Raw genomic sequence first — 21536 nt, 5'->3', positions numbered from 1 at the left:
ACACCAAAGGATCAGAGTTCCCTGTGAACACAAAGTTAAGACACTTTCATTTGCAAACAAAGGTGTGCATTAATTATTACATTTCACATACCATTATCCCTTTGAAGTTAATTTTTCAGTTCTATAAAATAAGGGGTTTGAAAATGTCTTATTAGAAGTAACAGTATAAACAACTAAATGGAGTGAGGTTTAAATTGAAGGGGATTTAATTTATTTTAGGAGTTGCAAATAGTGCACAACCCAAACACTGACTGACAGTGACATAACCTTACAGCTTGTCTACACAAGACGCTTTTTTCAGTCTTCCCTCTTAAGCGTGTCTGACAGATTCGCTCCTTTTTTAATCAATACGCTTCACCGCGTAACACAACATGAAGTGTATTTTTGCGCTTCAAGTCTATTTTCTTCCGCTTTACACAGGTGACTCTACTGATCGGGTGTTCTGAAGCTTTCAAAACACAGCTGACCTACGCTCAAAGCTGTGCCTGAACACATCCTGGACAGAGGACTCCTGGGCTTGTATGCAGGCCTGAAAAAGACTAATCCAATCCAGTGAGGTTAGGTTTAATTAGGTATTTGACATGCCTACAGGTGGTAAAAATGGACAGGATGAGAAATATATCAAAACAAGCTTAACGTCTGCAGTATCTGTGTGTGTGATGTGGTATTTACTGTACAAGCATTATTGATTTAAGTGGTTTTCCCATAGGTTCAGATGCTTTCAGCTATACAGAGCATTTGAAGAAGAAGGGAAGTCTCAAACGCTCTGTGAAGTCCAAGTCCGACAGTATCAAAGCACAAGAGTGAGGTACTTCCCTTCTCAGTCATGCTCACAGGACCCCACTGTCAGTCAGACAGAGCTGCTCACCAAACAAGTGCCCCCACCCTGCTGTCTCGCACTGAGGGTGTTGAGGAAAAGGTGTCAGATAATCTGACAGGCGAAATGAGACATCTTCATCAGATCATCAACACCCACACAGACAGGCGCCAAAGTGTCCCGGGGGAACCCTTCTTCACACCAAACATCAGCTACAGAGACGAGACCAGCATGCCCTTTTTTATATCAGCTCCTTTATCCAGAAACACATTCCTCATTCATTTTCCGTGCAGACAGTGCAGAAACCAACCGGCTACAAAATGAACCACAAGCTTTTAACGGTAGATTCTGAAAACCTACATAAAAATGTCAAAAATAGCACAATTAGTATAAAATATGTGCATACAGATTATTACAGTGCGAGCACTCACACTGACATCACTATCAATATACTATTGATTTCCTGCTCCACATATTCAATGAGTTTTACTTCTTAAACAAGACATGTTTGACAGGGAAATCTTACCTCACCTCACTTTGGCTTGTGGCTACATACACAAGCTTTAAAATAGAAATGATTCCCACTTTTCAGCCTCTAAATCGAATCCACAATAGGGGTGGGACAAAATATAAATACAGCAATACATCTTTATATTTCCTCTTGAGATATAATTATTGATATTTTTATTCAAATGCATGTGAACATGGACAAGTTGCAGTCAGTATGTGTGATAAAGCAGCACTATGCTAAAACATTGTTTTATATCAGTTAGTGTCAAATTATGTGAACCTGTCACCACAATGTAGTGAATAAATGCATAATTCCCGCACTCTGCCTTTTTAGGGGTATTTTGTGTTCTTCAGTTAGAAAGAATTAGGTATGTGTCATCACGGTTTTAAAAAGTGCTCCTGATCACATGCAGTAATACCCTTGATAGATGTATGTGTTTCACAAAATGGTGAACCCCAACCCATGCAGTTTTATGTTGCCCCCAGACCCAACTTGTGTGTAACATGTTTCTGGCGACAAATTCAGAATAAACATATATTTACAAAAATGGATGAGGTAGAACATTAAATATATTCTCTTTGCACTATTTGTCAAAAGGACTAGTTGTCTAAAAGATTAGCAAATTATCACATTCTGTTTAATTTATGTTTTACTTAGCATCCCAATTTTTTTGGAATCGGGGTTGTAATTTGGCGGTAGCGTGTTAAAATTAGGGAACAAAAGCTGTTCTGTCTGTACTGAAAAAAATGTTTATGATGAATGTTTTGAGAGAAGAATAGAGAATGAATCATTATTATAATTTATTTTTGAAACATGCAGCGTGAGAACCAATGTAAAATAAAGAAATGTTCCACTTTTGGAAATCAAACTATGAAGTAATTAGTGGTGAGTAGAAATTGTGCAGCTTTCTGTTAAGTTTCAAAAAAGTCTTACAATTTAAGATTATTAAGAATTACAATGTAAAATGATTAAAATACAAAAGAATTAAGAATCACAATTTTAAGTAGTTTTCTATGGTACTGCTGATGTTCTGGCTCATTTTATGGATGTACATACATAACATACATCACCGAAATGAATAATTTCCACTCAAAAATGATTCATTCATTCATAAAATAAATCAGTATTGTAGTTCACGTAGAACTTGTTGTTTTGTTAAAATGGGAACCTTCCTCCCTACTGTAAAAGAAGCTTTTTTTTCAGCTCTACTTAACTCCGGTGAAAAATTAAAACTACAGAGGAGAACATAAACAGAGTGGGTTTTAACGATAAGTTGAAGTGATACAATAAGATTGTGAATCACTTGGTGGTCGGAAGACAAATTTATGCTAACAGCAAAAACAATACATATACCAAAAGATCGGGTCAATTAAAATTTACATAATATCACCAACATACAATCTGAACAGGGTATATAATGGTGTGTTAAAGTGATATGAGGTCAGTGAAGTATCCACCAGCACTTAGCAAAGCCATGTGCATATTTTTCCCTCTCTAGCTTCCATTAACGCTGTGATTAAAGTGAGTTGTGGCTGACGGGAACTCCGATACAGACGGTAGAGTACATCGAGTCAAGAGGTTAATACGACTGTGAGAGGAAACTGTAGGATGCCCGTAGGTTGATTTACAGTAAATCACAGCCGACCCTTTGTGATAATCAACAGTCAGATTTAAGCATAGCCCGGAGCAGCTGTGATGACCTGGGAATAATTGAAATAGCTTTTCCATGGGGTCCTTGATAGTGTGATTTTGCTCTCTGCCTATCAAAATGACCAGTTTCCTCCGGCCATCGGTGGGATTATGAGAATCATGATGGACAGCAGTTATCTCACATAAACATAGCAAGATTTCACAGTGGTTGAGGGACATTTTCAGTTTTAATCACAAGACACTATTATGAAAATAACTCCAATCCTTGAAGCTGAGGATTATACTCACCTTTTACATACATTTAAATGAAAAGGGATTCTCTGTGGATCTTTAAGCTGATTCCAAAGTTTTTTCAGTGCTAGTGTGTCTTATCAAAGTATTACATAGATATTTCTGTTGGTTTTTTATATAGTATTTCATTCAATATCAAACACCTCACTACTGTCCAACTACTCACCTCACTACTGTACAAAACATTGTACAGTTGTAATGTCACAACTATACAGTCCTCACCCTCAAAGACACCAGCAAAGCTGATGTGGAAACATGGTGGGTGGTGCCTGCTCGGGTCTGTGAAAGTTGACCAGTGAGAGCAGACTGGGCTTATTAGCAAGGGTCTTAAAGAAACAGGCACTAAAACAGAGCAGTCAGACTAGGGCTGTCACAATGTCAGATTATCACTACATGATTATCGTGGCCAAACAAATTCACAATAACAATGTTATTGTAAAATCTATATAATTTGAAGAAAAAAACTACCTTCTTTAATTTGTTGACAGTGTGTTTGGTCTCTTTTTAGCAGGAAAACACCCTCAAAATAAGAGTGTAGAAAGGATGGAGCGAGAGAGTCTGTAACCATAGCTGTAAAAACTATCAACAATGTACCCACGAGCGAAAAGAAAACACACAGGCCAGGAAAATGATTGAGAATCTGTTGATGCCTCTTAGCAGTATGTCAGCATAGTAATGTTGAACAATCCTCCTCTACCCTGTGAAAATGTCACTGACAGCAAAATGGCAGCGATGGTGATATCCCTCACCTGTTTCAAGATGGTGTAATTTGAGCCGTCCACACTCAGCTTCCGGATCTCATGGTGGTCCGCCAGAATGAGAAAAGGCTCTTCAGCTGAAATGAGGAACAATCAAAGACTCGGTTGGACTCACAGCAACACCCTGCATAATTCTGCAAGCTGGAGGTTCAATAATGAGGCTGACCTGACAGTGCTTTACACGTGTTGGGGTTGCGCTCCAAGGCTTCGTAGCCATCCACACACAGGCACTTGAAGGAGCCGTAAGTGTTGATACAGCGCTGGCTACAGGGAAGGGTAGTGGAGCATTCGTCAACATCCACACAGGTCTTCCCATCATCCTTCAGGTGGAATCCAGGCCAGCATTTACACTGATGACATAAAAAAACAACGGGACAGATTTAATCATGACAGCAGGAGATGCGAGACAGAGCCTCAGGTTAGCTGTTTAGCGAGTAGCATCTTAGACATGTTTGAAAACACTGAACATTCGAGTTTGACAATGCTTAATTGGAGTCACTACAAAAGAGTAGTGCACTTAGCAACAGGCTGTGCATTCACAGTAATGTCACATCAATCTGTAACAACAGACAATGTGTTTTTAGAATCCAGTATGTTTTTCACAAAGTGATGAAGGTCAGCAATGATAGCCTATCATCCAGCATAAATGATGACATCGAAGCCATGATGCAGACATACTGTACCCATGGCTCAAAAATACCATTGCCCTTCAGTGACCAGCGCCCCCCTAAAGTAACTCAAAGTGCTTGAATCAGCTGCTCTGAGCCCACTGCAAATCCCTTTCTTATCAAAAGTTATAACCTTGAGGGCCTCTCTGCTGATCTCCCTGTCCGGGCCACAAACGGATGAGCTAAGGGTCTGCATTGACGCGCTCTCTGTCCGGCTCTGCCTCTGTCATGACAGCAGAGAGTGCTTTTTCTGTGCTTTCAGCCACTTTTCTGATGCAGTGAGCACCATCTTACGAAAGAGTAGGAGAGGAAGATCCAGGGACAAAGGCGTTAACTACCTCAGTCTGACAATAGTGATTGTCACTGGAACATTTCAGCGGATGTGGCCTTGACCTACATGCGACCCTTACATCACATGCCATCATTGCCAGGCACAGCACAATCGCCTGGCACAGTGAGGGCGCACACGCAGTGGTTGGCATATTGTTAAACTCTCCTTACAGCAGTCAAGGTTATGCAGTAAGTGAGAGACTAAATGCTGCCACCCATCTTATCTGTTTAATGATGTGCAAAGTTAGGCTTGATTCATTATCGGTCATTAATCATTCATGTCGACGCTATTACTAATATAAGCTCCGCATTTTACCTGCTACTAATGATGCGTAGTGGTTCGGGCTGTAGGTCAATAAAGTCTAATAATTAAAATGTTAGACTGCTGCAGTAATATTCAATACAACTTCAATATTAATCCCTAGTTTTCTCCTCTAGTTTTTTTTCCCCTAGCTTCGCCTGTTGTTCTGGTTTCCAAAAAGAGAAAGACAGGAGAGAGAAAAGAAAGGGCGGCAGTATGTCACCCGTTTTTACTCGAACAAAGGTGGGTGTAGTCTGTGAATGGTTGAAATTAACCTGTTGGCTTGATGTCCACAGTAAAATAAGCTACATTTCACTCCTTTCTAACCTACATTTAATCTGTGCAGGTAAGCATCAAGCAAGCTAATTATACTAATTCAGTTGTCCCTGCCCCTCCTACAAGACTCAACAACAGGTTCGTCAGCAGCCCTCTCTTCCCATATCCCTCCCCAATTCAGTGAACCATCTCAACAAGGTGAGCAACAGAGATCTTACATCTGTGTTTGAAAATGGAGTAAGACACCTGAACACAGTATATGCTGCCACTTTCCCCCCCTAACTTGTTTGGTCTCCTGAATGCAATTCATAAGATGCAGCTGCAAAGCATTTTTGGAGGAGTGCATTGCTTTACATATATTTTGCACATTGCCTGTGACTGTTGCTGGTGGCGAGAGAGCTTTCAGTAAGCTAAAACTGATAAAAAAAAAAGATATGAGGTCCAATATGTCCCATAACAGGCTTTGCAGTCTTGCTCTGTTGTTCATTGAGAGTCAGTTGGAGAGAAAGCTGGACTTCAAAGACTTGATCAATGACTTTGCTCGCAAGAAGGCTCGGCGCTGGGCTCTTGGTGAGTCTGGCTGAGCAAGGGCCAGTGATAACTGTTAGATGGCATCGCTATTGATATAACTACAGACATGAAAAGCTTAGAAAAGACTGAGAACAAGAAATACGTCACAGGAATGGCTGGATTGCCATAAACCCTGTTGTGCACAATGAGGACATGTGTTGAGCTGTGAGCGGAGCAAAAAGTGAGGGTCTGTTGTTCTTATTCATACTAAGTTACCCTACCTTTCAATTCGATGTAACTGACACCTACTGTTTTATTTTTTGTTTGTTTGTTTTTGTTTCAAGTATACTACCACATGTTCATACAGTTATGACCATATTTCAAATCTAAATTAAATCTGCCATTAAATAATTTTCAAATAAAAATTACATTCAGAAGGTAAAAGATTTTTTGAGGGGGAGTTTTTCCTTTTTTAAATCGTGGGTCTACAGACAGACAGAGGGTGTCATATACCATTCAGATTGTAAAACCCCCTGTGGCATTGTGTATTATGATGCAAGTAACAATTTCTGAAGTAAGACAATATAATAACAATATATAGCTGTATTGACAAATGAACCCTCGATGGGCAGTGTGTTCACAAAGTTTACATACTGAAGGGCCTTTGCTTTAGCAGCACACAGCAGTGACTAGCTCACAGGTTGTTTTCAAATATTTTTCCGATCGTTATATTTCCATCTGCGATGTTACTGCAGCCTGGTTTAAGCTGAATTAGCCTTTATGGACCAACTGCAGCCAGCAAGTGATTCTGAGGGAGGATGTGCTTCCGAGCTACTGAACCGTGACTAGTCCACTACTCACTTACCTTGTATCCCACTGGAAGATCTTGGCAATCCTGTGTGCACCCACTGACACGGCGGTTCAAGCATTCATTCACATTACAGTTCCTCTCATCCGACCGGTCTCCACAATCATCTCTCCCATCACAGAGATTCCTCTCGGAGATGCAGCGTCCATTGGAGCACATGAAGAAGGAGCCATTGCACAAGCTTCCTAAAAAAGAGCAGAACATGACTGTCACTGGCACAACGCCCTGTAATTTATCAACAAAGTTGGGGGATGTTTTTGACCTGACAATGGATCTTGACAGATTAATTCCTTTCAAGGAAGCTCTCCTGGTTGTAGCGCCTTTTGTTTCCGCCATATGTCCCCGCCACTTTCCTGGCCGCGTGGTGCTTCTGGTGACACTGATGAAGAGATTCCAGCTGAGAGCCAAACAGCAGTCTTACCTGCGGCCAAGCATTTGAGGTTCAGAGGCAGTTCGTCAGAGTGGTCGGGACAGTCTGCATAGCCGTCACACTCCCACTGAGAGCTGAGGAGACAGCGGCCGTCCCCGCAGCGAAACTCCTCTGATCCACAGGAGCGATAGACTGGAGAAAAAGAGGCAGATGCTTTTTCTTTAAGATACACTTGGGCTTGGCAGTGACACAGCTTCAGTTTAGGGTGTAACTTTAGAAGATTGAAGTGAGAATATTGAAAAATAAAGCTCCACAAGGCAACATTTTTATAGGCATATCCATGCAATGGATTTTCCATCAAAGTGTAGATAGAATACTTTCTAATAAATTATTAGATTATTAGTATGGTTACAAGTATCATAATAGCAAAGCTATCATCTGTCTATCTATCTATCTGTCTGTCTGTCTGTCTATCTATCTCCCTCCCTACCTACAGTACCTCTCTACCTGCTACCTAAATACAGACCTCCCTACCTACAGTACCTGCCTACCTACAGTACCTATCTACCTGCTTACAGAACCTACCCACCTATCTATCAACCTACCTACATACCTACCTTCCTCCCTGCCTACAATACCTTTCTATCTACAGTACCTATCTACCTACATAAGTACCTACATACTTCCCTATCTACAGTACCCTCCACCTACCTGCCTCCCTCCCTCCCTACAGTACCTACCTACCTCCCTACCTACATACTTACAGTACCCACCGACCTGTTGCATGTTTTAACTGGACTTTATACTAACCACCCCTTACATGATGAATTTGACTTTTATTCACTCCCACTTTTTATTCCTTTTAATACTCAACCTCCACCATGGAGACCCCTGTCCTCAAAGAAGAATGTTCAAACGTGCAGAGTTCAAACAGTATAAGTGAGAAAAGAGAACAGGTCCACCATGGCCATCCACACTCGGCTTAGGAAACAGCTTTATCACCTTGCCTTGTGCAGCTCTCAATGAGGGCACATTCATATGCCGCAGGTGAATGTTAAGAGCAAGACAGCAGGATAAATCTACTTGCCACATTCCACTGACTCATCAGATCCGTCTCCACAGTCATCATCGTGGTCACAGACGAATCGCTGAGGGATGCATGCTTTGTTGCTGCAGTGAAACGAGCTGTCATCACACGTGTTGTTGGGTGCTAGTGCATGAAAAGAAGAAGGTTCAAGATCAATTAATTGATAAACTTTTTATTTTTACGCATGGCATGTAATATGTGAAAATCGTCATGTTGGTAAGCCTTATGCTACTCCCCTAGTCTCTGTGTTTTTAGTTTCAGATGAATGGTCCAGAACCAATTCACACATTTAAGGAGGGAAATCCAGATTACACCACCCAGAAAAGGCTGCAAATGTGCAAAAACTTCCATTGTTCAACACTTCCCACTGTATAACGGTTTCTTTTTCCTTGCTTGGGATAAAAATTTGCAGAGATTTATAGTAGGCGTTTAGTTGCTTTCAGGCTCGACGGGCTATTGTTTTGCATCATGTAATCTACGATTATACATGCACAATAATGTGTAAACAACTAATGATTTTTTAAGTCTGGGATTACATGCTTTTATAACTGCTAGGAGCTATTTATTGTGTTGAACTAGAGTTTACCACAGCCAGCTGCAGAAAGTTCATCACTCCCATCAGGGCAGTCCCGTTCGCCATCACAGAGCCAGCGTTTCGGAACACAGGCGTACGACCCGGGGCAGCTGAACAGCCCTGGAGCACACGTCACCAAGCCTGCGAGGTAAACAGGACCACATGTTCCACTTTCAAAAGCCAGAGAACACAACGGGTCAAAAGCACAACGGAGAAAAACGAGTAGAGGATACCGAACTGAAGCAGATGTATTTCGTTTTGTTACATTTGGCTTCTGTTATAAGTGAACATTGAACAATAGTCACAATTAAACAAAGCCTTTATAGCAGATATCAGATGGTTATGGTGTTGAACTGATTCCTCCTTTATGACCCGAATACATTTTCATTGTGCAGCAATTCCCTTTATGCAAGCTAACAAATAATGATTGTGCTATTGTGAGTAGCAATTATTTACTTGGATTCTGTAAGTCAGCAATACACTCCTTTATCTTAGGCTTGCCCTTTAAGGCAACAAGAAGCAGTAAAAAGGAATGGCTGCACTGAGAAACAAAGGTAAATACAGAAGTTCAATTAGGCATGTATAGCTAAAATGCATATCTTGCTTTTGACAAGAACTGTGCCTGGGAAACCTTTGGGCCATTTCATTAATATTTCCTTGACACCCCATTACAATCCAATTATGCAGCCAATGTTCACAGAAATTCTTGTCTCTTTATTGTGGCTGGATTCTTTTTATTTTATTGTAGAATTCATTAAACACGCATCTCATTTGCCCATTGAAATAGCTGTGCCTCTTGGGCTTCAGTGATGAAAAAATCTGTTTGCCTCAGTGCCCACTCAAATCATCAAAAATGCCTGCGGTCTCATTTGTCGTCTCATTAAGAATGTTTCGTTTCTTTCCGTTCATTTCCAGCACTTCTAGAGGAACACATGGAGCTGCCACATATAATACAGCAGATGTGACCTTTTACACCAGCATCACATTCCCCATGACATCTGAAAGGGCACCAACCACAGATCTGCACGCTCTCGTCAAGGCCATCTTCGCAGTCGTTCTCGCCATCACACAGCCATTGTTTGGCGATGCACTTGTTCTTTGAGCAGGCGAACTGGTTCCACAAGCATGACGAGTCTGCAGAGGGGATTGGGAAAGGGAATTTCAATGCCATAAATCAAACAAAGTGAGGAGGAAACAACAACAAAAGCGGCATACCCTATAGAAGGGGCAGAGTGTTTTTAATCAAAACACAACAAGTGGGCTGGCGTCTGTTTACCCCTTGGCTTGCTTGTTTTTCTCTGTAGTTTTTCTGCTTAGCAGCACACATCAGTGTAGCTGCCACACAAAGGACTGTAAATATATTTATTTTATTCCTTTTGTCTCACAAGAGATGATGATGAATGATCCGTGTTTCTGTGCAGGAAAAATAAAAGCTTCAACTTAACACAAAACAACTGTCTAGATGACATATCTCGTCAATATCAAAGCACTTCAGTATTAATTATAAGATTAATTTTCTCTTATTTTATATGAAAAGACACTTGGCTGCTAGGGGTGACAAGAAACAGTTGGTTGTCAAATGAGAGCACTCTGCTGATCGCTTTGTGGAAAAGCTATTGTGTAGAATGGGGATATATTCATAATCTGTGCTGCGTTTGTGTCACAGAGCCACCCACTCTCCCTGGGGAGTCGTTCTGTGGTCTCTTTCTCTCTCAGATGTCAGGACTGGCAAAGTCTGCCAGAGCTTTGATGAGATGTTGAGAGAAGGAAGGAATGTGTGCTCTAGGTCAGACCACAGTACAAGGAATTATGGATCCCACTGAGGGTGGGGGGTAGGGAAAAAGGGGGGGGTGGTCTCTTGCTGTGCATTGCTTTCCTTCCTGTCAGACTTTGTACATCACACCAGCTTTTCCGTACCCTGATACTGTGATGTAAGATAAGGATGAGATAAACATTAAATGGCTAAATCTGGAAACTGTGATTATCCAGACTTTCTGTACGCGATACTAAATTTGCACTTCAAATGCGAACAGCTGCTTCAAGTGTTTAACAAAATAGCAGGTCTACAGCACATTAAAAGTATCAAAGGAAGTCTTTCATGTCTCATTTTCAATAGTGTTTCACACAGTAGAAAAGCACATTATGCATTTTGAAGTGACAAATGACTATTTCATCTAATCAGATGTGGAACTGGAAATTTCTGAAATGTAATGACATTTTCCGCAAAACCACTTTGCCTTTGCAGTCAGATTATCAGTGGCTGGAGCTTTTTATATGATAATTAACTCGGAGGAATGGGAATATTGTCTATTTGTCCTGAAAAAGCTATTCAGAACTTCTCGAAGAATTGTGGCATAATTCATATCAGCTCTGATATAAGCACATTTGAAGCATGGGATGTTATCATTTCACACAGGCACAATTGACACTTTTAGATAAAGGAATGGAAATGGCGTTCATGTGTTATGCATCTCTCTAACAAAATTCATGGACAATTTACAGAAATAAATCAGATAACTCAAAGAGCATTTAACATGAAACTGAATTGCTCCGAACTGCCTTCCTCTATCTGTTGCAACGGAAATGTGAACAAAGGTGCTGCTTAATTATACAGGAAGAGCAAACCAGACAAGTAAGAGATCTGCAACATCTTAGTCAAACGCTCACTCAAAGGCAGAGACATCTTCGCTCAGTGGTCACATTTTATTTGAGTTATCATTCTTTAGTTAGTCCCTGATGTTATCAGTTCCAAACTAACTACGGTCTGGCTAGGCTGAAGGCAAAATTAATTAATCATACATAAACAAAACTAAAATCTGCAGCCATGCTAGCGGCTCTGTGAGTCTGTACTTGATTACATGCCTATGTTTGCAGGTATAATGTTTAACATGATCACAATCGTAGTTCGGTGTGGTAGCATTGAACACTAGGTTCAACTGAAGCCGACGGAAAGTCAGTTTGTCAGGTTTTTGGTCACAAAAGGATTGATCTGAGCTATTAGTTATTACAATTCATCCTGAGTGGGTCATGGATGTGCGTACCAAATGTCATGGCGATGCATCCAATAGTTGTCGAGACATTTAAATCAAAACCACAAATGTCGACCGAGCTGTGGCGCGAGACAAAACTCACCAAGGCAGGCAGGATTCATTGCCTGGTAACCCTGAGCGAGTGTATACAATTTTGTGCCAATCCATCATGGTCCATTAAGTTGAGTTATTCCACTGGATAAATGAAAGCTTTGACCTACGATTCTAAATGATACAGGTCCAAGATCAAATTACAATTCATTCTTTGGGCATCAAGGATATCTGTGCCACATTTTATGGCGATCCATAAAAAGTTTCAGACAAGTTTTGAGAAGTAAATGGATCATCAAAGTGATAAAGATTTGTCCTCTGTGGACAATAAACACACGAAATGTAAACTCAATAAAGCCAATAGTTTTTAAAAATGTAAATCTGGACTAAAGTCGTGGACCAATACTGGCATAGATAGAATAAATAAGTTGATAGGAGATGCAAATAAGTTCCATAATGTCTGATTGACTGTATGGGTAATGGTCAACCTGATGCACCAGATGTTTTTTTACACCGAACTATCAGGGAAGTTGTCCTTAGAAACTCTTTGAGAAAGGAAATTCTCAAAAAATGCTTGCTAGGTAACTGGACGAACCATCTATCATGGACTTACTTCAACCAACTAGATCAAGAACCTATGATGTGGCTGGAGGGTGCTACCGCCAGGGGAGCCAGTCTGTAAATCTAACTCTGGCCAAAGCCATTTGGGAGAAAAGTGAAAAAATATTTTCCATCGAGAAATTCCCTCATTGGCATTCTTTGCTGTTCTTCTTGTGAATCCAGCTGCCTCGCTACATTATGTGTTTGGTGCTGATAATTGCAAATTGCAATAGTTATATGTCGCTTACCTCACAGAGGTCTGCACACAGATGACAACTGCTGCTGAGTGCTTCATGACTTCTTACACTAGACCATGCAGTCTATGGGCTAGACAATACACTGGGCTGACAACTGAAATGTGTGTGAAGACCTCTCCATCAGATCGAATTACCTTGTGCACGTGCTACTCTGCCACTCTGACCACCTACATCGAAGACCCCAGTCAATTTTGCTTTGATGCCAAAAGCAATGACACGTGGGTGAATTATATTAATCTATACCATGACTTAATTATAGTCCCTCACTTTAATTGGAGAGATCTTCACTTTGTCATGGTCGGTTCTGCATACATTAGCACGGATCAAAGCATAAGCTTAAGAATGCTCCTGCTGCCTCTGGTGAGGGAGGTGGAGGAGTGGCATTGTAATGTGTAATCCTTTCATATGTCACAGCTTTCCATTGAACCCACATTTCCATCTTCAGTATAACCGTTTCAGTGACTGATCGCTCATTAATTAATTGTTACACTAGAAGTGCTGTACATTATAATTCAAAGAGAGAAGGGGAAAACTTCACTCGTCCTCAACAGCCTCACTCTGAATTCAGGGTCGGAATAAGACTTTCAAACACGGAGCGGCAACGACTTGTGAAATCTCAAACACACAATGAGCGGAAGCAAAACAAAGTGAAGAGAAATTGCCTTAAGCATGATAAACAATCATCTGTTGTCTTTCTGTCTCCTCTTTATACACTGTATGTAATATCTGTTGCAGGCCTGGATCTATTTAAATGACAAAAACATTATAACAAATAGCTTCTTGTTAATGGAAAATAAATATCCTTCCAACTGCTAACAGTGCTGTGTAAAGCAACTGACTACCTCATCTATTTCTTCCAGTTACAGAACAAAACATCACTTCAGTTTACTGAGCAAGAGCTTTTCCATGAGAGGTAAGATTTGTTGGTTTACCGCACTGGAATTCATCTGCTCCGTCTTCGCAGTCTTTCTGGCCGTCGCACAGCCACACACTGGAGATGCAGTTCCCACTTGGACAGGCAAAGTGGCCTTCCTCGCACTTCTGCCCGTGGGAAACTGGGACGAGAAACAAAACCAAGTCAGTCCTCTGGGCATTAGCAATGATTGAGGTCATTATCTTTTCCTAAGCTCTCTCTGAATCTCTTCCTCCACTGTCATAATCATCTCTGAAAAAGAGAGCTGTCTTAAATCTTTTCTAATTGAAGCTGGCTTCCTTAATCTGTCTCTGAATGCACACGCAAAACGTGTGTCTTTGTGTGCGTTTGTGTTGGGCGCTCACCCTGGCAGTTGGTCTCGTCGGCATAGTCTCCGCAGTCGTTCGCACCATCACAGATCCATGAGGGGTGGATGCACAGTGAGGTGGAGTTGCAGCTGATGAAGTCTTTTTCTTTCACCCCCAGCTTGTAAAAGTGAGAGCAGTCTGTGTGGTCTGAATACAAAACACAGCAGCACAATAACTGATTCGTCATATCGGAAGTAGTGGTGGAGGTAAGGGTGAGAGGGTCGGTATTCAATCTGATGAGAGCGATTTAAGTTACTGGATCCATCTGATCCGCTACAGCTGCGTGTTTACATTTTTATTTCACAGTAACTGCGATGCAAAATCACAGGCTAAAGGACTTACTGCAGCTTTTTTCATCTGAGGCATCGGCACAGTCAATGACCTGGTTACACCAGGCTGAGCTGGGTACACAGCTCCCATCCTTGCACGATGACTCTGATGAGCCGCACGTGATATCTGGGGGAGAGAATTAGCATTTCAAAAAGATAACATAAGAGAAACAGCACTCAGAGGCAGTAACAGGTACAGCTCACAACAATACTTAGAACCTCTTTCTGGGGGCGGTTAAAATTAGCTCTAGGTTGCAAACCGCCTGACAGAGAAGGCTTCGTGATAAGCTGTGGTTTCTGTGCAGCTGAACTGCCTGTGCTATAAAATTACCTGAATGTCATGACCCTCTTAGAGCTGCGAAAGAGCAAATTACATTTAATATGCAACGGGGGCATCTTGGTTTTGTTGCTCATTTGCCATGTAATGCTGTGGTCAGTTCACATCTTTGCGTTGCATTAGCAGTGTAAAAATCACATAATACTATAATAAAATGTTCTAATGGTTACAATGTCCCATTAAAAGAATGTAAGGCTGAAGATGACACATCACAGTGTGATAAACTCATCCCTGACAAAACAGACTGCTGAGTTGGAAGGTCCACTTTAATTATGACAACATCACTTTCTCCTTATGGGGTCAGTCAGTTTAGTACAGTCTATGAACCGCATTATATTCTAACACAGTATTACAGCAGTTTGTGAATAGTGATGGAATTGTATCTATAGGACTCGTGTACATGAGCACTAATCGTCTCAGCCTAGGTTAAAAGAGGAAAATCCATGTCCACTGTAAAAGAAGTTGATGGTTTTATTATTTATTCAGTCTGGTGATTCTCTATACTGTTTCTTTTTTGGTATTTTGAAGGAGATGTTCTAAGAGAGTTGTCCTGATAATCTTAGAGGAGCCCATAGGCTGATACATCTTGTTCTTATGCCTAAAGAAGGGAGCGGATGAGCTTTAGTATAGACAAAGTACCTTGAGGTACTGCAGATGATCTGTAATCGCATCTCAAGTCTACTCCAACGCGTGAACAAACTATAGCCAATTGAAATTAAGTTATTTGTCTTGTAACCACAAGGTTTCAACACATTGTTATGACGTAATGAGTTTCGTTTGTAGTTAGCACCTACATTACATCTGACAAATTGTTACAGACCTGGGATTTGTATTTATGACAGTGGTGCTCCACTTGGAAACTGTGGGAGGTGCCAGATAACATGAAATGCCAATTTCTGCATAATGTTGCTTTAACCTTGATCAAGTTGCTTTACCTATCCAGGCACCCAGACCACCTCCCAGTTCATAAATATAGCATTTCATTCAGTCAAACAAACGTGATAGAAGCATGACAACAGTCATGAAAAACTATTTACATGAAGTGTTTTGTACACAAATCCTATAGATTATATTTGGTGACATTTTTCACAAACTGCAGTGATACTTGTGTTGTTTGTACCCACTGTGGTCCAATTACAGCAGAGAAATAGCTGTGCTTTTTACTAGATTATTTCACCATCAAGGTCAGAACAAACTCAGTCTGGACACAAAGTATTGTTCAGGCTCCCAAAAGCAGCTTTTAAGGGTGGGGGTAGCGGGCCTCTTTGAATTTGTGCACTCGTTATGATCTTGGGGCTCATTAGACAGAGAAGGCTTAGCACAGCTTGTGGCCTAGTGTGCCGAATTAATATAAGCATTAGTGTGGCTGTATCCTGCCCTCAGAGGCAGGACAGCTTGAACAGGAGATCAAACGGCTGTGACTCACTGCTACAGAAAGCTTCATCAGAGTTATCCCCGCAGTCGTCGATGCCGTCACAGAAACGACTGTTGGCCACACACCGCTGATTGTAGCAGGGCCTGAAACCCTTCCGGCAGCTCCTGTTGACTGAACAGTAAAATTCAGAAGTTTGTTAGAAATGAGCAAATGCAGAAAAGTCAATGACAAATAGGTCAACAGGTGCTTGAAGCAATAATTTCCACAAGACTTCTAAATTGAACCGACAAATTTTTCTGATACTCTACATTGTTATCTGGATATGCATCCAACAGGGCTGTGAGGTGTTTCTTACCACAGTATTGCATCTTCTCGTCCGATTTGTCTTTGCAGTGGGCTATTCCGTCACAGGTTAGTTGGTAGTTTATGCACTCGCCATTCCCACACTCAAATTCAGTGTGGATGTTGCAGGAGGAATTTTCTGCTGCAGAAGAAGACAATGTGGGTGATGAACTGCGGCTGTCCAAATCTTAAAAAAACTCCAACTGTCACAGCTGAGTTCGGAGGCAACATTTCAATGCATACTATAGTGAAGTCCACATTTACAGCAGTCAACATTTGTAAATGTCATAACTGCCTTCAATAACATCTTAAACCTTATACTTGAGGGGAATCTGGCTGTAAAATGCTTTTTTTCTGATATTCATTTGATAAAGTGCTGTAATAATAAATGTCAACATTGATTTCAATGATTTCAGCGAAATTCCAACAACAGTTTCACAGACTTTGTCCAATCTCCCTCTCTGCTCTGCCACTTGCAGCTCCAAGAAAAATATGAAACCTCTTCTTCCTGATCTGGTAATGAGTAGAATCAGGGTGTGGCAGAAAGCCTGTCATCCTCCACCTTGACATCCAGGCTGCCATCCAGCTCTTCTGAATCACTTGCCATATTTAGTCCGGCCAAAACCTTCCTCGTTTGAACAGCTCCTCCTACCTTATGGTCTGTCCTCACGTTGTATTTCAAATCCAAGCCGCAATGTGTCAAAATTAAGGAAGCGAGACGCCATCGAAAATGCTTTTGTCTTGTGACTTTGAGACACCCTGTGCTTCCAGCTTTGTTTTTTCGGCTGTCTGCGTGAACTTTAAGTGACTTCTGGAATCATTACAAACTCCCTGCTTAGTCAAAGAGGAAGAGACAGCAGCTGTTCATGCTCTCCTGCTTATGTACAAAGGAATCAATTGAAATATATCAAAGGTTTGTGTAAACAGCCCAAATAAGATCTGAACCTGAGTGTGGAGAGAAGCCAGGTGTCGCTATGCATATAAATGTAGACAGTGACTCTTTTTTAAAATATCTAATCCATGAAGACTGCCATCAATATCCGGTGCTGAGGATGGTCCAAGGGTTGTGGACTTACACACACATCTGTTGTCGTCTAGCAGCACACGTTCTCCGCGGCAACTGCAATTGACCCTCCCATACGGGGTCAGGAGACAAAGGTCACCACAGCCTCCATTCATGTGTCGGCATGGGGACAGCTCACCTTCAATAACAATCAAACAGAAGTGATTAGTGGGCCAGAAGCAGCCAAAGGAAAAAATCTCCAGGGGCAAACATTCTCTTTTAGATGTCATCAGTCTTAGATGTTCAATACATTCATGGATTTATCTTCTGGGGAAGCATTGTGACTTTCTGCTGAGCACAATTAGCCTCAGCCTTCCTTATCTACTGCATTAAGTGGTTTTTAAAATGAATGTTAAAAATCCCAAGGGGTGTTGGCACAGAATTTGGATTATCTGCTTACCATAGGAAGGATGTTTCTAAATGGCTGGTGAACCCAGAAAGGAGCTCTTGCTTTTTGAATCGGAGGGTCTGACACCAAATACGATCTTGACTTTAAATGGTGACATAGCTGATATTGATTTTCTTCTGTAAAAATTCTTCCTAATCAATAACAAATCTCTAGTATTGATGTTTTTTTCTTTGGTTTCTTTTTTTTGTTAAGCATGGGGCTGATTCAAGTGTGAAACGCTCCACTTATGTTTTGTGTTAATTTAAATAATCATCAACCTTTGAATAAAAGGGTAGACCTGTTGTTAAGGCCTGTTCTAACACTGACTACTATCCTCACTGACAGGTAGCAAACATATTACAATGCTGCATACTTTGTTTCACTGCCTGGGGTGCAATGTGGCAAAGCTGTGTGTAGCAATGTGGGAATCATGTAATGCACTAAACTGCATTACCAAACTGCAGACATAACCTTTAAAAAAAGAAATGCAAGCACTCATCTACACCTGAGAGAAAAGAAGCTTAGCAACAACAGGCGCAGTTTCAGAAACATGCATGTCCATTGGAGACCCTCTGTTATTACCTGCCCTCCAGCCATGTGTATTTTATTCATGAGTGTTGCTCTGCTCTGCAGCTCAGGTAGACCACTTGCATAATTATTCAAAGTCAGTATATGAATGCAACAAGAGGTTAACAACGTAAAGAAACAGTAACCTGATTATCAGATCAGCCACTGCTGGTCACCGCACATTACGCTGTCGGCTTGCAGCTGCGCCCATGCAGGTCACGGGATGTGATTATTTCCCAACGCGACGAGATAAACTAGGAACGGTGTGGCTCTCGGCATCCGAGTCCAACCAGTGGGACACACTTAAGCCCACTTCCTTTTGTCCTACTTGGAAATTCAACTTTATACAACACTTTAGAGACTCCCTTTACAACATAGGCTGCTTTTTTTATTAATTACCTCTGAAAGTTAAGTTCCTAGCCTTTCTAAATAAGACCAAGTTAATTTATCATTCTCACTGTTTTGTGGATTAAAACATTAAAAAGGTACTACACTTTTTAGAAATATTTTCCTTTTACTTACAGGAGCCTGTGTGACCTACCAGTGGGCCGATATTTTTACGCAGCCTAGTCACCTGATAAAATGTTGCCAGTTAACATTTCTGTAAACCACTGACACATTGATATGTTCAGGCGTCATACATACCAAGTGCGCATTTGTACAATATGTGTCATATCAAGTTCACATTACATGTTTATGACCTGACTTTCATATCAGGAGGTAGAGGGGATGGTGGTGGGGTGGTGTTTGATATTTACAATGATTTCATTAGGTTCACATGATAGAAAATTGACTGTTAACTCTTTAATTCACTATTTTATGTACCTTGACTCATCTTTATCAGTAAAGCTTTTCATGAAAAGATAATGTAAATATCCTGTCATTGTCCCTAAAGATCAAAAACTTTGCCAAAAAAGTTTATGTTCTCTATGTTCTTGACTACCTGATATGTTGTTATTGGATTTTATTTGATTTCAAATTGTTTTTTATTTTACTGTTTATTTAACAGAACACTGCACAAAACATTTACTGCACCGGATAAACCAAAAGCTAATTTCCATCTGCAGTCCCTGGATGGAGGCCACCGGTGGCTCAGGTTGACAACACAAAAGATAACAGTCATTTGTGATGAATTTGAAAAATGTTGATGTTGGAATTGTCCTCAAATACTCGAATAAGTCTGGCTTTATTGCTTCCTAAAGTGCTGCTGTATTGAAAAATGTGAAGCCAGTCGGGGGAGGAAATGGTATGCTGGCCACAAAGAACAACTAAAACATTTCCTCTATTATTCTCGCCTTGCAACAGAGAAAGTGCATACAGCGACATATTTATTTTGGTCTATTGCCCTAAACTACATTAACATAATGAATATGCACATGTATAAACTCCTGCCTATACGCACACATGAGCAGCCAGGCACCTGCAAACACATGATAGACAAATATTTGCCAACACAACACTGCATCCCGATGGCCATTAAATTAAGCTCATCTCCAGGTGTTTAAATACTCACAGTTGTTTGTGTCCCTGGCCACAGCGATAATTCCCATCGGTTGATGGGGAATATCTGCTCGAAGTACCTTGGTGTCGCCACCCGTGTACTTGTTGGATCGCAGCACAGACCTGCGGGCCCAGTCCGACCAGTAGATGAAATCTGCATAGATGGCGAGCCCGTAGAAGTTTCCAGGTCCAGATTTAATTATGACCTAAAAACATTTTAAAGCAGAGCACTCATGTAAGGACTGCTTTCCATCATTCTTTTCAGGCTTCTGCTCTGATAATAGCATTTTTACAGCATGTGAGTGATTCAATATGTCAGATGAGATCACACACGTCATAACAAGGAGAATTTATACATTTCATATCGTCAATATTCTACAAATCAATAATTCTTTTCAAGATCTGGCTGGAAAAAGCATCAAGAGAATTTGAGCACGACCTGAGGAATAAATGCAGAGAATGATGTTTCGACTCATTAATCAACACATCACCCCCGCCGCCCACGTGAATGCTTAACCCAGATGTTGGGGGAGTAAATGACAGTGTCATTGGCAGGGAGGCAGGAATCCATCAGATGCCTCCTTGTGGGACTCTCCAGGCTAGTGTGTATGTGTGGGTGTGTGTGGGGGTGATCAGGGCCTCCAGCAGCTTGGTAGTCTCAGCCATTAAGTGGGACAGGCTTGTAAGCAGCATCACATTAGCCCTGTGCCATACTGGGATTAATAGGACAGGTGTTGATTAAAGGAGCCCAGCGTGTGGAAGCAACAACAGGCCAGTGAGAGACAGAGACTGACAGAGCAAAAGAGGGGAGGATTGAAAGCCAGATGTGTTAGGATGGAACGTATTGATAGGGAATTAGGTTTGGGAGACATTAGGTTTACAGCCCACAACTCATTACGTTTGTGCTCAACTCGTGTTTTGGTTAAATGTGGACATATTTCATTAATTCTTATCTCACTCTCACTATTCAACAATGTGAGAATAATACCACCTCCACACTGGACAAGAAACTTTCTTTGTGCGATGCCATGATGCCCGTTGAAGTTCCGGACTTTGGTGCATGAATTGTTTTCCATCGTCTTCACTGGATCCGATCAGCAGTGATAGAAACATAACAACCGGGTGAACAGCCTCATTATCACTCTGTTCGAATGAGATGCTATGATGCAAGAAGCTCCAGATGTTGGTGCAAAGAGAGTCTTCCATTCTTCTCTGTTCAAGCAGCGCTCAAGCTTGTGCTCAGTCTGTGTCGAGTTTGGAACAGAGACGAGTAAAAGATATAAAAAAGTAACTGCTGTAACACTGCCAGTGTCTCCATTGCTGCTTTCTATTGTTCTCTGTTTCCTGGAGTGTTTGTGGCACTGAATGTGTCACCAGAAAGAAAAGAGGAAAAAAACAACAAAAAA

The 21536-nt window shown here is 41.1% G+C and overlaps 1 protein-coding gene across 4 annotated transcripts in view; it reads right to left on the bottom strand.

Moving 5' to 3' along the window:
• Positions 1–21536, bottom strand: part of lrp1bb (low density lipoprotein receptor-related protein 1Bb) — a 285606-nt gene that overhangs the window by 49705 nt on the left and 214365 nt on the right. For all 4 annotated transcript variants that reach the window (XM_084361717.1, XM_084361720.1, XM_084361718.1 and 1 more), the window contains exons 43-56: positions 20144–20336; positions 17689–17814; positions 16626–16754; positions 16322–16441; positions 14572–14685; positions 14227–14376; positions 13881–14003; positions 10026–10145; positions 9024–9152; positions 8438–8560; positions 7402–7542; positions 6978–7165; positions 4194–4377; positions 4019–4104 (exon numbers count right to left, since the gene is read on the bottom strand). In XM_084361717.1, coding sequence (XP_084217843.1) covers positions 4019–4104; positions 4194–4377; positions 6978–7165; positions 7402–7542; positions 8438–8560; positions 9024–9152; positions 10026–10145; positions 13881–14003; positions 14227–14376; positions 14572–14685; positions 16322–16441; positions 16626–16754; positions 17689–17814; positions 20144–20336 — 1926 coding nt within the window. The remainder of the gene's footprint in view (positions 1–4018; positions 4105–4193; positions 4378–6977; positions 7166–7401; positions 7543–8437; positions 8561–9023; positions 9153–10025; positions 10146–13880; positions 14004–14226; positions 14377–14571; positions 14686–16321; positions 16442–16625; positions 16755–17688; positions 17815–20143; positions 20337–21536) is intronic.

The sequence above is a fragment of the Pagrus pagrus genome, assembly GCF_965226575.1.
Source record: "Pagrus pagrus genome assembly, chromosome: 9".
Lineage (NCBI taxonomy): Eukaryota > Metazoa > Chordata > Actinopteri > Spariformes > Sparidae > Pagrus > Pagrus pagrus.
This window is presented reverse-complemented; position numbering and strand designations above follow the sequence as displayed.